The sequence below is a fragment of the Metopolophium dirhodum genome, chromosome 6 (assembly GCF_019925205.1).
Source record: "Metopolophium dirhodum isolate CAU chromosome 6, ASM1992520v1, whole genome shotgun sequence".
NCBI classification, from domain to species: Eukaryota; Metazoa; Arthropoda; class Insecta; order Hemiptera; family Aphididae; genus Metopolophium; species Metopolophium dirhodum.
Genome location: NC_083565.1, coordinates 5,177,324 through 5,192,814, shown reverse-complemented (window position 1 = coordinate 5,192,814; position 15,491 = coordinate 5,177,324). Strand labels below are relative to the sequence as shown.

General features: G+C 31.4%; 1 protein-coding gene across 1 annotated transcript; it reads left to right on the top strand.

The window, feature by feature from the left end:
- The first annotated feature begins 6,349 nt into the window (after nucleotides 1-6,349).
- Nucleotides 6,350-11,837, top strand: LOC132946988 (PRL-1 phosphatase). Its single transcript, XM_061017146.1, has 5 exons — nucleotides 6,350-6,539; nucleotides 9,841-10,320; nucleotides 10,396-10,527; nucleotides 10,610-10,776; nucleotides 10,850-11,837. Exons 2-5 carry the CDS (start codon nucleotides 10,195-10,197, stop codon nucleotides 10,959-10,961), a joined length of 537 nt encoding a protein of 178 aa, XP_060873129.1. The 5' UTR covers nucleotides 6,350-6,539; nucleotides 9,841-10,194; the 3' UTR covers nucleotides 10,962-11,837.
- Nucleotides 11,838-15,491: the final 3,654 nt, after the last annotated feature.

The following is a 15,491-nucleotide window of genomic DNA, read 5'->3' as shown; positions in this document are numbered from 1 at the left end:
TGATACTTATTCCATATTCGATAATTATTTATTACCAATACCTAAACAGTGAACTGTGAAGGTGATTTGCATTTTGTAATATAAGTAGGTATATTACAATATCACATAATAGTGTAATACCTATAAAAACATCTTGAATTCCTATTCCCTGCGAACGTGATTAATTTATTAATTATAGATAGTGAACTTTCCAGTTCAAAATTGTACTTTTAATTTATTTTTAACTTTAAATAACTTCACATTTTGCCTCAAACAAACCGTATTCATTTTATATTGTTTATCTCTTATGCTGCTAGGGTGTATAAGAAATCACTAAACATTAACTAATGAATCAATAGTGAACTAAAGGTTCCTTAAACATTATTTAGTGGCCCACTGGCCCATGACTGGTCCATTCAATTTTAGTTAACTGTTAAATTAATACATTTTTTATGCAATCCGCCATTAATACAATTCACAATTTGTATGATGCATCATTTAAAATGGTGTTATTTTTAACTATATTTACGCAGCTTACCAAAATTCCGATTGGCACAATATTGTCAATTATAATTATTATTATACTATAATTTAAATACATACAATAATATTTACCTATAGAGTATATGTAGGTATATAAGTATATTATAAAATAATTATAAATATATATCCGTTTAGGACTATATCACGAGTAAGGTAAATGCGGTAATGCGTCGAAACTCGAAATGATAATATTATATAACTATAACTATACATACCATTGAATATTGATTATATAATATACTATGTAAAATCAATGCTAGGTTGGTTTTGGCGGTTCAACCCCCCCCCCCCCCCCACGAAACTTTTTTATAGTTAATGAATTTAATTTGGGAATCTAAATTAATTATAATAATTTACCATATTTCCCTAATAATATGATAACTGTATATTATATTGAATTTGTCTTGTTATACACTTATACCTTAGGTATACATAGGCACTTATTTTGCTATATTTAATAAATATCTCACAAACGATATTTTATCGAAGGATGCCGATAACTCATTGAAAACTTTACCCGTATTGGTATTGCAGTTTTTACACGAATTCCGCTATTGAAGCATACTAAATGTAATTTCTGAATTTTACCAAATATATCTTTTCTTTTGAAATTATTAGCTACATGCCTACATTACCAGTTTTGACTTAAATACCAGAAAACACATTTTCTACCGTGAAAATATTAAAAATTATTTACCAAACTTATCACTTATCAGACCAAGTACGTCTTATAGCCAAGTCGTAGTTATATAGTATATATATACTATATATACTATTAGTGTCTTACAAGCTCTTAAATATCCAGATAATGCGAATGATCGATTGTTTCGCAAAAGAAAAAAAAGACTTTATACTATAAAAATATTGAATATTTAAAATGTTATAAATTTATCATGCCTGTAATGCATAAAAATCCTTATTTAGACGTATTATTATAATATCATATATAGGTACATTTATTTTAAGTTAATTGTTTTTATATTATGAAAATATATGATTTGGTGATGTAAATGTGGACCCCTCCCGAAAATGTGTTCCATCTACTGCCTTGATTTTTAGCAATCAAGTGTTTATATTAATTTAATAGTCAATTGTTCAATTCTATATATCGTTTGAATTTTCTGAGAATTCATTATGAGAAATTTCCATAATAAACGTAACAATTCGTATGTTGTTGCCAGAAAGCTACCCAGAATTGAATGAGAAGCCCAGACGTGTTAGGTATAAAATATGATTACCTATTTATATGGCCCACGCATGTACAAGTCATTCGAATACATTTTGGCTTTTGCTATTAGCATTTAGCATTATGTTGCAGAATGGTTTCGTTGTATTTCTTTAGAAATGAATCGAATAATATTGTGCTGTGTTTTTATTGTTTTTAATAATTAAACCCAAAAGTAGATTGAAAATACGCTAACAAAGTAAGAATACTTGTAGGGTAGCAGTCACGTATACGTGACCTGCTGACATGTGACTACGTTAGTATGCAAACAGCCCGTGTACTCGGTAGGTTATAATATAATATTATAGTATCTTAACAACCATGGTGCGGACTGTGGGCGAGGGAGAGATACAACGTTATTGTACAAAATTATTTTTGGCTCCTAGTTACGATTCTAGGTCAAAAATTCACGGTAAAAATATCCAAATCAAAAAGTCTACGGAGTACGCCGAGTACACCTACCAGTATCGAGTACCTACCAAAAAATATTCAATTACTATTATTTATTATTTATTATTTTAGCCACACAATATATTTTAATTTTTTGTTCCTAGTTTCTACATGTTTATAATTAATATTATATATATATATATATATATATATATATTTATATAAGTTTATGTTCAAACTGTCAATAAATAATATAAACTCACATCTACTTAAATTAATGTAATTGCCAAGAATATGAAATATGATCTTATTATAACTCAAGATTGTTTATAAAAATTATTTATAGTCTTATATATTTTATATAACATATTCTACTTTAATAATAATTGTAGGTATCCGTTTCATAATATTTTTAGGTTTTCCTGTCTGTATATAGAATATAATATATTAAAGGTACATGTTTGTGGGCTGTTACTTGATACAAATTATATGGTCGATGACGCTTGACTGTACCAATTCTCATTTCAACAAAACTGTAGTTTCGTAAGTCATAACTGTTTGAATATCAATATTATAATTTATATTAACATAATATATCAGATACCTATCTAAAATGTAAATATTACATATTCCATACCCAATTCAGTCTTCAATCAAAAGTTATTCACAAATATTTTTTTTTATTCTACAGACTGTACACTGTATAGACTAACGCCGTGTCCAAAGAAATGCGTCCGATGCGTCGAAAAACCAAACAGCTTGTATTTCGCCGCATCGGACGCAATTGGAACAGCATGGTCAGAATAGAAATCGCACGCACTCGACGGATTCACTTTGGACACGGCGTAAGGGCCGTTCTTACAATGTCCAGTAAAGTGCTAACCAACTGATAACAGATTTTATTACCGGCAAAATTCGGCCGATTAAGTGTTGGTTAACTTTAACCGGATATTGTAAGAAAGTCTGTATCACGGTTTTAGATCTAAAGCCGTGGTCTGTATAGCCCAGAGTTATCTACTCGTCAAAAATCGCTGTGGAAAAGTATACGTCGATTCCTAACCTGAGTAGATAACCGTGGTATAGCCATTAGCCGTATTATAGTCGTAATGCGTATATTAGGTAGTATTATATAGTACTACCTCTTGGCTATTCGGTTATTCGCCATTCGGTACATTAATTTGAAACGCTGGTAAGCCGCTATCCACAAACTAATAAAATGTATACTTATTATTATATAGGAATGATAAATAAATAATATAATTATAATAATTTTGAAATTTTTAGGGATTACCAGCAAATAGTATTTATTCAGAGGACCAGAGCTTTCGAGGGGGGCTCCATCTCACCAATCCCCAAAGATGCCTTAAAAGTTTAAACTGTGGTCTATGATAACTTCATATTTTATAACATTGTAAACAAAATAAATTGCCCTAATAATAAATAACTTCAAGATATAATTCCAACATTTTGACCGTACCTCAAAGGATTGATATTTTGGTACCATTTTGAAGTAGGGGTTTGCGTGAAGTTGCAGGCCACCCCAATCTTATTATTTTTTTACCAGACTAGAGAATTGTGATACAAATTTTGAAAACCAATTGGCTATAATAATCTGCAAAGAGAATACATAATTCATTTAATTTTCAAATAAAGGTTGAAGGAAAAAAAACCAAGGAAAAAAAACAAAAAAAAAAAAAAACCATGAAAATAAAAACCAAATTTTTATATTTTGCTATATTATGTCATATTTCATTAGACATAAGTAAATAAGTTACTCAGTTAAGCTCGTTTTTATATATTTTTAATTATGAAAACATATAAATATATATATATTATTTTAAATTATTCAAAATGCACAAATTAGGTTACGATAGTCAGTGGCATACCTATATAGAAACAATTTTTGGGGTGGGCTATAGTAGATAGAAACTAGCAAGTGATCTATTACTTGGAGGCTACTGTCTACTATATATTTAACAGTTTCTATAAATATATTCGTATTTGTTATTTTTCAACAGACTATGAAATATTATAACTTATAATAGTACCTAATAAAATACATTGTTGTTCTATTTAAAAAGACTGCACTAGGCGATAGTATTTAACAGATAGAACACCTGGGTAGTTGGATTATTGATCAAAATTTTTAATTGGAAAATTGAAACTTAGATGTCTAATGAAATATGACATGATATGGCATAATATAAAAATGTGGTTTATTTTTCTGTGATTCTCAAATAAATTATCGCACGCATTTAAAACATCCAAAACACAAAATCCAACTTTCCAGTTTTATAGAATTCACATATTGATAACTTCATCTGGCATAATTTTGCTGTTTCCATACTGTTATAGTATACCAATTTAGTCTGTTCTTATCCGTTCGGCTAGTTATAGGCTACAGCTATATTATGATAGACTATAGACTCTAGTTATACTTTATTTGTTATAGTATAGTTATAGTAGGTAGGTACAGTAATCCCATATTATGCGCGAAGGTTATGGTTCATTCCGGTGTCTATAGCCTCCAGGAAAGTAGCGTGGATAACAAGGTCATGAAGCAATGAAGAAAAGCTGAAAAATGAGTAGTTACTTATATATGTGTATAGAGCATACATATGAATATGATATATTTTATAGTTAGTAATTTACTCATTTAGAATATCCTATGTTTGTTTTGTCGGAATCAAAATCAACATATTGAGTATTTGAGTATAACAGCCATACATTATTATTGTTATTTTACATTCGTGCATTATTCGTCGACAAAATATCGCCAACTACTATAACGGTGGACTCGTGTTTTTTCTGCATTATAAAAATATTCACCTATGAAATTATAGAAAAAAAGTGAGGGGATCCATCCCATCCCACCCCCGTAAATACGCCACTGGTCCCATTATTGACTATTTCATTATAAATTATAATATACATGGGTCAACTAGCTATAACCTATCTACTGTATAATATAAATGGTGTACACAGTACACTATACATATTATGTACTATACGTAACACATACAGACACATAGGCGTAATCTGGGGTAAATTATTTTTATTTTTTTTTGGGGGGGGGGCTGTGGTAAAACTAAAAACCTTTTTGGTAAAATTACATTATTGCCCAACTCAGTTAAATATCTGAAGGGGCAGTTGCCCCCCCCCCACCAGATAACGCTTACTGTACAGACATATAGCTCAACAGCTGTTAAATGTATAGATATTATGACGTCATATGTATATAAGCAATATCCTAGTATATTAGTATTGTTAGTACACACTACACACGAGTTCAGTGACTTGAGTCACGACCAAGGTCCAAGCCCCAAGGACCTACTATACCGGTATATAGTGTATAGGTCACGTCGGTTAACTAATGAGTAAGATCAAGAGCCGTAAGATCGACGACCCGGTGAATCGTGGTCGGTGTTCAAGTAATCAAGTGGGTCGATTGGTAGGTGGTTTGGTGGGTGGTTTAATGGAGAGTTATTTTCGACGGATCGTCCAAAGACTATTTTGTTAGGGTCATCCACCCTTGCCTTAATAGTTGTCTGCCGAGGACGAGTAGACGACGTCAATCCGTTTCCGGGCGACGGCCACGTCCTCTGTTGGCGGCACTGGAGGACATTGTATTAATGTATTGCAATTTGTAATTTATAAAAACCAACTCACTACTCTAGTACAACTAGTAGTCTAGTACTCTATAGTACATTTATCTACTTATATTATAACGACAATATTGGTTTGCATCGTTCATTCGTTTGAAACGGTCAATTCCCCATTTCACCCTACTTACGAGGCACGATTTTGACATTTTGTTCGCTTTGCAGACGCTACAGCCGTAAAAAACCCACGTTTCGTGGTTTTTTTTACTAAACAAATTAAATTCTGATAGGGTCAAACAATATTGTTATAGCCTTAAATTATCGTCACCGCCCGTCAAAGAACGAATCATTACCATTCGCATTTGCCAATTGCCATTCCCATTTGCCGCACGTTAACCGTGTGCTGGGTCATGACGTCAGCAACGGTGACGGTGGCAGGCGGCAGCAAAGCGCGGCACGACGGCGGCTGTGGAGACCGTAAAATCGTTAGGTGGGGGAGCGCCGCCAACGACCGACACGCACACCCTGCCCGACCTCGCCCGCCAGCAAGACCGTCATCGTCCCCACTCGTCGCCGTAACGGGCTGGTCGACGCCGCCGCCGCCGCCTCGCAGCCGGAGCAGCACTGCAGCAGCAGCAGTCATCACTCCCGAAGTCTCGACTCTGTTCGTTTGGCGATGTTATTTAAAACCCCGGGCTGGTAACGGGAAATTCGTTCGTACTGGTATGTGTACAGTTTTTGGCAGTTTTTCCGTTGATTTAACGACGTCTACTTCCATGGTCATTCATCGAGCACTGCAGGTAAGTGCGCACGGCTTTCCGCTAACCCACGAATACCGCGCGAATCGTCTGGGTCGCTTTGAAATTATTATACTGACGTGATGTAGGCATAGGTCGTCCGCAGCACAGGCTACGATCGTTATTTCAGGTAGGTAGGCAGGCAGACAGACAGACACAAGCACACGATGTTTGCACGGGCGACGGAAATCGTTCGCGATCTGCGTCAGGTTGTTTTACGCGTGTCACGATCGCGTAACGCTCTTGCAATGGCGTTTGGCCATAAATAGAGGTACGCACGGCCGTTGACGATCTTGAGGGGCGGTCGGATGACGACGACGGTGTCCGTAACGGTTATGGTATGAGTTGTGTTGATGGGGAGGGGAGAGACTAAGAAGGATCGAAGTGGCCTGCAAATGTTGTGGCGGCCGTCGACCACGTCTTATTGTCTCAGTCTTGGTGGCGATAGCTGCCAGCACGCAATCTTCTACGATCGTAGTCTTATCGTAACAATAATATTATCGTCGTTCAATTTTGAATTTTCCTAGGGGCCATTCCACGTGCATCGACGTCCGATCAACAAACATTGTATTTTACCGTATACCATATTCCATAATTTTTTCCGGCAAGTATATAATATATACCCTGCAATTTTTATATCTATTTGTTACGATTTTTGTATCATACGTGACCGACGTGAGGCTGCATCTGATCTCGAGTTCCACTGATAGCATATTCTTCGGACAATTATTGCTCATTGTTATCTCTGTAATGTCCAGTGTCGGTTTAGGAGAAATTGTTTATTTTCTTAGGAATGGGATGTTTCGAAAGGACATTCCCAGTTTTTCCTTGATCTTTCACTATTTCTTAGTTCTTGTATAATACTGTATTACAGCAAATCACGTAGGGCAATACCAATAAAATGAATAAAATAGACATACCTAATGCAAGTCATGAGATAACCAGTACCTAGCTGACAGAAAATAAGTTAATGAAAAATATGTTTTACCTTTATATTGTTTGTGATTCCAAGATCTGCATACCAATATATGGGAATAGTTTTTGTAAAATAAGTATAGAAACTAGGTATATTCACATGTTTTAAGGTTTTTTATGCACTTACTATTATACCTAGTTATAAGTAGTATAGAAATAGAAAGCTGATTCATCCTGAACTCTATTAGGTACTATATTGATAAATTAATAGGTACTTTGTTAATTTAACACAGATAATATAGTAATTGGTTAGACATTGCCACATTAGTAAGTGTCATGTAGTCATGTAGATTTATAGACGTACAGCTAACTTAGATAAAAACAACTAAAACAGTTAATAGGTACTCTACCTAATAGACTTTCTTACCTAGATGTGTTATAATAAAAATAGAGAGTACCTAACTATAGTAAAAGTAGGTTGTATACCTAATCATGTTGGTAATTAGTTTTGGTTGTCTGATGTTTTTGAAGTGAAATCTGAAGTCTAACAATTAATTTGATACATATATTTCTTAAATCACATTTTTGTAGAAACTACCCACCTTATCAAGCTTTTACATCAGTTAGGCATCTTTTAAAAATTAACAATCATCGTAAAATCACATTTCTTTTTATTGACTTATAGAAAAATATTATACTTATAAGACTAATACTATAGAACCTTAGATACTTTTTTTGTATCATAATTATTGTAATACACATATATTTTTGTTTGGTATTTAAAATTGATCTAGAAATATATTTGAATTGGTATTTAAGGTCAGTAAGATTAGTAAGATAAAATACTCAGTACCAATTGTATATTTACTCCTCAAATTAAGTGTCATTGTTATCTAGTTAATATATTTTATTGATACTAAAAGTTAAATTATTTTTAATTTATAAGTAATAAAAACTATTTTGCATAATATTTACAAAAAAACTAATTCGGAATGTTATTTTATTAAAAAATCGGTACTGGTAGTTACTCTGAAATTTATTTGTATGTATTTTGTAAACTGTTTATGAATTATAATGATGCCCTTTACGTCATAATGATTTTGTTGCCATAATACTAAGGAAGCCATAGGCATTTTAAATTGTGTATGTCATAACAAAATGAAAACAACAACTCATTTTAAAACCAAATGGCGATTATTTTTAACTTAAATTAATTGTGTAATAAAATTCAAAAGTACCTATTTAATAACAATTTTATGTTTCTCTTCAGATTTTTGTTTATTTTTATTCCATTGAATTATGGATTTAGTTAATTAATAAATAATACATTTTTTTTATTAGTAAACAACAATTTTTACCTATGATAAAAATTAATTCAATGTATTTTTTAATTTTTTATACTTTTATGTAGGTATATACAAATAATATATTTTATACAAGAAAAAAAAAATGTTTACCAAAAGGTGTAACCCATTGATATTGTTGTGATTAAATATTCACATATAAATACGTGACAATATTAAAATTCATAAATTATAATTACAGAATAATAGTCGGATAGTTATTTAAAAAATAGTATGTACTTTTAAAGTTTTAACTATTACTTAATAATTTATATAATAACAATTTTATTTCTATTAAATTTGAATGATTTTAAATAAAAGTATTTTCTCATTAAACATTTTGTGATGGATAAATGAGATTGTTTAAACTGACTGTGTGTGATATTCAAACATACTTTTATTACCTACCCAATCATAAATTATTAAAATATCATAAATTGTAATGTTTATATTTGACGTGCAAAGTGATTTACTATTAAAATAATATTTTAGTTAAGACTTATGAATAAACAAGATAATATATTTTTCAGTTGCTTTAATTATTATTTTTTTACAACTTGCTTATTATGCAATGTATACTGAATCTTAATAATGGCTGTTTAATTTATCCAGCTATAATTGTGTGTATTATAATTTGTTCAGAGTTAGTGTATAGGGCTAATAAAAAAAAAGGTTAGTGGTTTTAACTAGGCACTTAGTCAAAGGACATTTGAGCGGATAGACTAGTTAAATATTGCATTTAATAGTTGTGATCCACTTAATGAAATGTTTTTGGTCCGATGTTGTCATGTTCAATGCATCTAATTGATTGTTAGAAACCATATCAAACATAACCATGTCTCTACACAGTGAAATAATAATATAATAAACTGTAGGTATCTACACAATTTGTAAATCATTTATTTAAAAAAAATATATCCTATGAAGAGTAATTATAATTTAGTCTCTGAGTCATGACGTATATCAATAATAGCTTAAGATAAGCACTTGTCAACACAAAAACTATGATTTATTATTCTTATCTGGTCAATACATTTTGTTTACAGGTTGTTAAATCTGTAGCAGCCTTTGGTTTCATGGATTTGTCGTTAGACAGCAGTGAATATTGCCAGGCACAACACAATAAATTGGATGTGAATACATACTAAATCATTTTGTTTGAATATTATGCTTGCTCGTTGAACAAGCATTGATCCTAATCTATCCTTATTGTTGAATCGTTTTCCTCGATAATTTAGTATAATTTGTTGGTCGTAAGAACAAAAACGCTGCTGTTAATTAATGACTAAAGACTTGACTGTTTTTTGTCTTCAGTTTTCAGTTTAGACACAGACATCATCTAAACAATAATTCATCCTTATATAATTTAATTTTCCTGTTATATATTATAAATCAGCTCAATGAGCAACGAAACCATAATGCGTCAAAAAGACATAAGACCACCACCCTGTGAGATTGATTATAAGGGTATGAGATTTCTAATCACTGATAGACCTAATGATCAGATAATTCACAACTATGTAGCTGTAAGTAATACAAATAATTTACATTTTAGATATATTAAAATGAATCAAACTAAATTTTTATTTTTGCAATTTTAGGAATTAAAGAGGCATAACGTTAAACATGTTGTGCGTGTTTGTGAACCAACATACAAAATAGATGAATTGAAAGCAGAAGGTATTGTGGTGACCGACTTGGCATACGATGATGGCACATCCCCTGCAAATGAGGTAAATACCTAATTTACTTAATTAACTATTATTTTGCACATTAAAAAAGTGATACATTTTTCATTAAATTTTGTTTTGTTAGCTGATAGAAGAATGGTTTGAATTATTAAGAAATCAGTTTCGTACAGACGAGGGTAGCTGTGTCGCTGTTCATTGTGTGGCTGGTTTGGGTCGTGCGCCTGTCTTAGTTGCTCTAGCATTGATAGAACTTGGGCTGAAGTATGAAGATGCCGTTCAATTAATCAGAGAGTGCGTACCATACATAACAAAGAAAAATATTACCTGTTAATGTGCTGATTTTTAAGATAAAACATTTCTTTAGGAAACGAAGAGGAGCAATAAATTCTAAACAACTGGCTTTCCTGGAAAAGTACCGTCCGAAATCTAAACTGAAGATGAAGAATGGACATAAGTCTACTTGTTGCATCCAATGAACACATCCCCCATATCTCGGTCATACCAAACTTAAACTAATAACCAATTTTATGCATAGCACAAATATAATAATCACCAAGAACACTTAGAGAAACCCATGAACACTAACAATTGAATATGTATTGCTGTTGCGATAAAAGATCTGATAACCTTTCATCTAGTATAGTGCAAAATAATTAGCGTGTTTAAAATAAGATTTAATCAAATTGTTAAATGTAAATAAATTTATTTTGCTTTTCCCAAAAATTTCTTCAACTTCTGCTTTACATCCTAAATATAGGGCGTTTAGTATTACATTATTAAAGTAACTTACTATAATAATAATAATCATCATCATCATCATTTTCTTTTTTTTTTTTGTGATAAAATAAAACCATTTACTGTCAAATAATGCATTTCTCATAACCAATGTCTTCTGAAAAAATAATATTAAAATCAATTTGATATCAACATACAACTAAACTCATTTTATACTTTGATACTATTTTGTTTATTTCCATTATATATGAAATATATTATAAAAGTGCTTTCAATCACAAAATAATATAAACTTTAAACTTACGATTAGTTCCAAAAATGATGGAGTAGATGATCCTGTCTATAATCATACTTTGAAAGTGCAATGCGTTTACTAACATACCAAAAAGGCATACCAGTTATGATTATATATTAAATATTAGCTAATTCAATTTTGATTATACTTGTATAATATAATAACTTATTGTAATAAATTATCGATGCGCATACATTTCCCCCCGACTATTATTGTGCATTGGATTTTTTTTTTTTTTTTTGAATTTTAAGTATTTTTGCGAACGTGTAGCAATTTGTTTCCAAAATATAAACAAATATATATATATATATACATAGAAATACTTGAATGTATTATGTAAATTGATTATTGAAAGTAAGGTTACCCTTACGTACACTCCTTTGTACATACTAGGTAGTACGCAGCTAGTAAATATGATTAGATGTTATGTACGTCCTAACTCACGTGGCAGTTACCTTTAGTGATTATTTTCCGGCCATCAACCCTTCCCCCCATACCATGCTCAAAATGTCACAGCAGTCACGTGGAATACGAGAGACCTACATCGTGTCAAATTATAAATTCCTCCGATTGTCTGACGAAAAATATGAGCGTTACATAAAAAATACTATCCAATCGATATTTGAACACTATTATTGCGTAACACGACAATGATATTATTATTATTCGATGACGTAATAACTAGTGGCGGGCAGAGTTCTATTTCCTTTATGCGGACAAGGCGCACCCCTCGGCCCTCACCAATCCACACTACTGAAACGGCTCTGGAACTTAGGGCGAAACGTAAAACTCGAAAACCCCGTAGTATTTGATATATTATATTGAAAAAAAAAAATCACATGCGTTGACGGCTCGGTGCAGGGAAGAGACGAAAAAACCCTCGCTGGCGAACGGTTGAACTTGAACTCCGTTGGGTTTTCGACACCACACAGCCACTCGGCCATCTTTTCGACTGTGACGTATCTGTGGCGGCAAACGGTTGCCAAAAAATACGACACGACGACAATATTATAGTAACGATTTAACAGACGGCAAACAGTTGCCAAACGCATTGATTCGTTTGGAGGCCGCCAAAAAGACGATTTTTGTTTTTATGTCTCGACATTTCTGTAGTTTTCTCAACGGACGCTGATGGTTAAATATTGACACATCTATTGTGGTTTTTTTTGTGTTAAAATACTGTGGACTCACCCTTCTTTTGGTCGCTTAATCTCCAAAAGTCTTTATAAGTTGGGGTTTCAACCATAATATGTTATCTGATCTACGGGAAATTAAATGATTGTTTTTATTATTTCCAGAAGTCTATTATAGTCTCAAAAGTTTTAATGCATTATTATGCAAACTTGAACTAAACTTCGAACGTTTGTATTGTATCAAAGTACCTACCTATATAGCATGAAGTGTACTTTCCAATAACTCCAGCATAAGTGAAGTTCCTATATGGCTGTTTTACTTTGAGGTAAGCTGGTTAATTTAAATATATCAATTATATTTTATTCTCTTTAAAAAATATTAGATAACAGGTAGGTAGGATTACCTTAGTATTATTTATTAACATGTATAGATAAATTAAATACAAATTTTCAGATCTTAATATTCATTGCAACCGCGAATTCCGCAGGCTTTTATAAGTTGTCGTGTGTATAATTGAGCCTGTATTCATATGCCCAATTTTAACAACATGTCGACATACCTACTGTATATTAGGTAGGTATATTATTATTTCATTATCATCATCAGTGCACAATTCGTATAATTTTTTTCTGTGATTACAATACTGTATTCTAGAACAGTATAACTCCGCCTTCCAATTTAGTATAGAAGACGGGCCAGCGCCTAGCGATATCTACTTGTCGCTATTATCTATAGTGATGTAAAAAATACGGTTTTTTTTCGTATTTTACCTACGTCTATTATACTTTTTGTATAAATGTCTATAATACCGTGCGTTGTGCGTATTAAACTAGGTACTTATTACATGGCCTATAATTATATACACATTTTATACGTATAGGTAACCTACCTATAATATTAAAAATTCATTTATTTAAAAAATAACGCAAATTACCCACATAAATATTGTTCGTGCAAATACAAATACATTAACATATTTTAATAATAATAAAAAACGAAAAAGTGAGAGATTTATATTCAGTAAATGATTAGATAGGTGCTTTTTACAGTTATTCTGTAGGTATATTATGCATTTTGATGTAATCCAACGGTTGCCTAAGCACCAGAACTAACCTTCAGCAAAGTCCAATACAACCTACCTATTGTTGTTGTAATTGTTGATTTACAATAAACGATGCAGCTAATGGGAAAATAAAGCTAACATATTTCCCCTCTCTGTTCCTAGATAAAGTTCTTCAATTTAACATTAACTAAGGTAATAAGAAATTTGAAAATGAATAAACTAGTTCATGAACAATTATTTCCTAATTAAATAACCTAACCAATGAATTATGGATTTTAACAACAGATCATCTTGTGTTATTTGTAGATAAACATATTCAAACATTTAAAAAAAATGTACTACATAAGGAAGTCATTTGCGCGATAGAACTATAGAAGGGTATGCAATATATATTTTTATCCCAAAGAATTCGCGTTTCTACATTTTTATTTATTCATGTACCTACTTCTTTATCTCTCACCACTGCTTGACGTTACCCCAAATGTCAATTTGTCATATATATTTTACACATAAGATAGAAAATAAGTTTAGTAATACGTAATCAAATTTCACTTATTCCGCTATTTCGCTTTTTTTGATCGTGTAACCTTCTCATACCTTCCCACGTACCATATGTTGAGAAACGCTGCGGAATAGACATTATAAGATACTCTTTAAAATGATGGTTTCGGATTTTGACATTTTCAACGATGTAAGAGATCATTTTTTTTAAATTTCAAATGTCCTTAGCTATTGATAGCCAATAGGTATAATTTATGAAATATTTTAAGTACCTACCTACTTAAGTCAAATAATAATATTTACTATTATTCACATCTTAAACTATCTTAAAAACTCTTTTGCTAAATCATTTTCAATTGAATGAAATTTAAAAAATAAATGTTTGCATTAGGTAAGTATTTAGTATGTATAATTTATATACATAATGTATAATGGTTTCGGTGGAAGATATAAGTACCAAAACAAGATAAGCAAAAAATAAATCGTATCGTACAAAATTGCCGAAATTCCGAATACCTACCTGATAAAATATGTACCGATCATTCGATTATGATAGAGCGTCAGTTGTAACATTATATTGTTGGTACATACTTAGTACCTAAGCATTCGCATTTCGCGTAGAACTGTACCGAAAATTAATTTTACAAAAACAATTGCAAATAAAGGCTTTATATTTAAGATCAATGGCCAGTGGTAACATTTTAGAGATATACATTGGTATTGGTTCTATAGTTAGTACAGTAGTAGTACGTACATAGCCTTCAGAAATTTGGGCTGAAATTCCTAATAAGGAATATTATTCGAACTAGTAACTACAAAATATGCACCTGAATTATCGTGTCATTAACAGACCAATTTTATGTTGCTCATTGTTCAGTTCATAACATTATAGTAATTTATGTCTTACTGAAATTACAAAGTAAAAACATATTTATTTATGAATTTTTTCATAGGGTACCTCACCTACCTACCTACTTTAGAAATTGGTGAGTTCTTAATTCAGGTACGTTTTATATTGCATTACAACAATTTATTTAGCTGCAGGCTGTGAAGTACAATATCTATAATATTATAATATTCGTTTTACGGTGTTTGTGTATTTAGAATCTGTACTATATAATAGAATGATATAATAGTTTGGTACGATATCAGTGGCGGCCAAAATGATTTTTTAATGGTGGTGGGGGGTCGGTATGGGGGGTTATGATTGTTTAACATATACTATTTGATTATTAAATATATAATTTATGGTTACCATTTTATACATTATACATTGTG

Bases quoted from the DNA above. Each gene is read 5' to 3' on its own strand.
- LOC132946988 (XM_061017146.1), top strand. From the start codon at position 10,195: ATGAGCAACGAAACCATAATGCGTCAAAAAGACATAAGACCACCACCC. The intron at 10,321-10,395 runs GTAAGTAATACA...TTGCAATTTTAG, and splicing joins TAATTCACAACTATGTAGCT to GAATTAAAGAGGCATAACGT. The intron at 10,777-10,849 runs GTGCGTACCATA...ACATTTCTTTAG, and splicing joins GCCGTTCAATTAATCAGAGA to GAAACGAAGAGGAGCAATAA.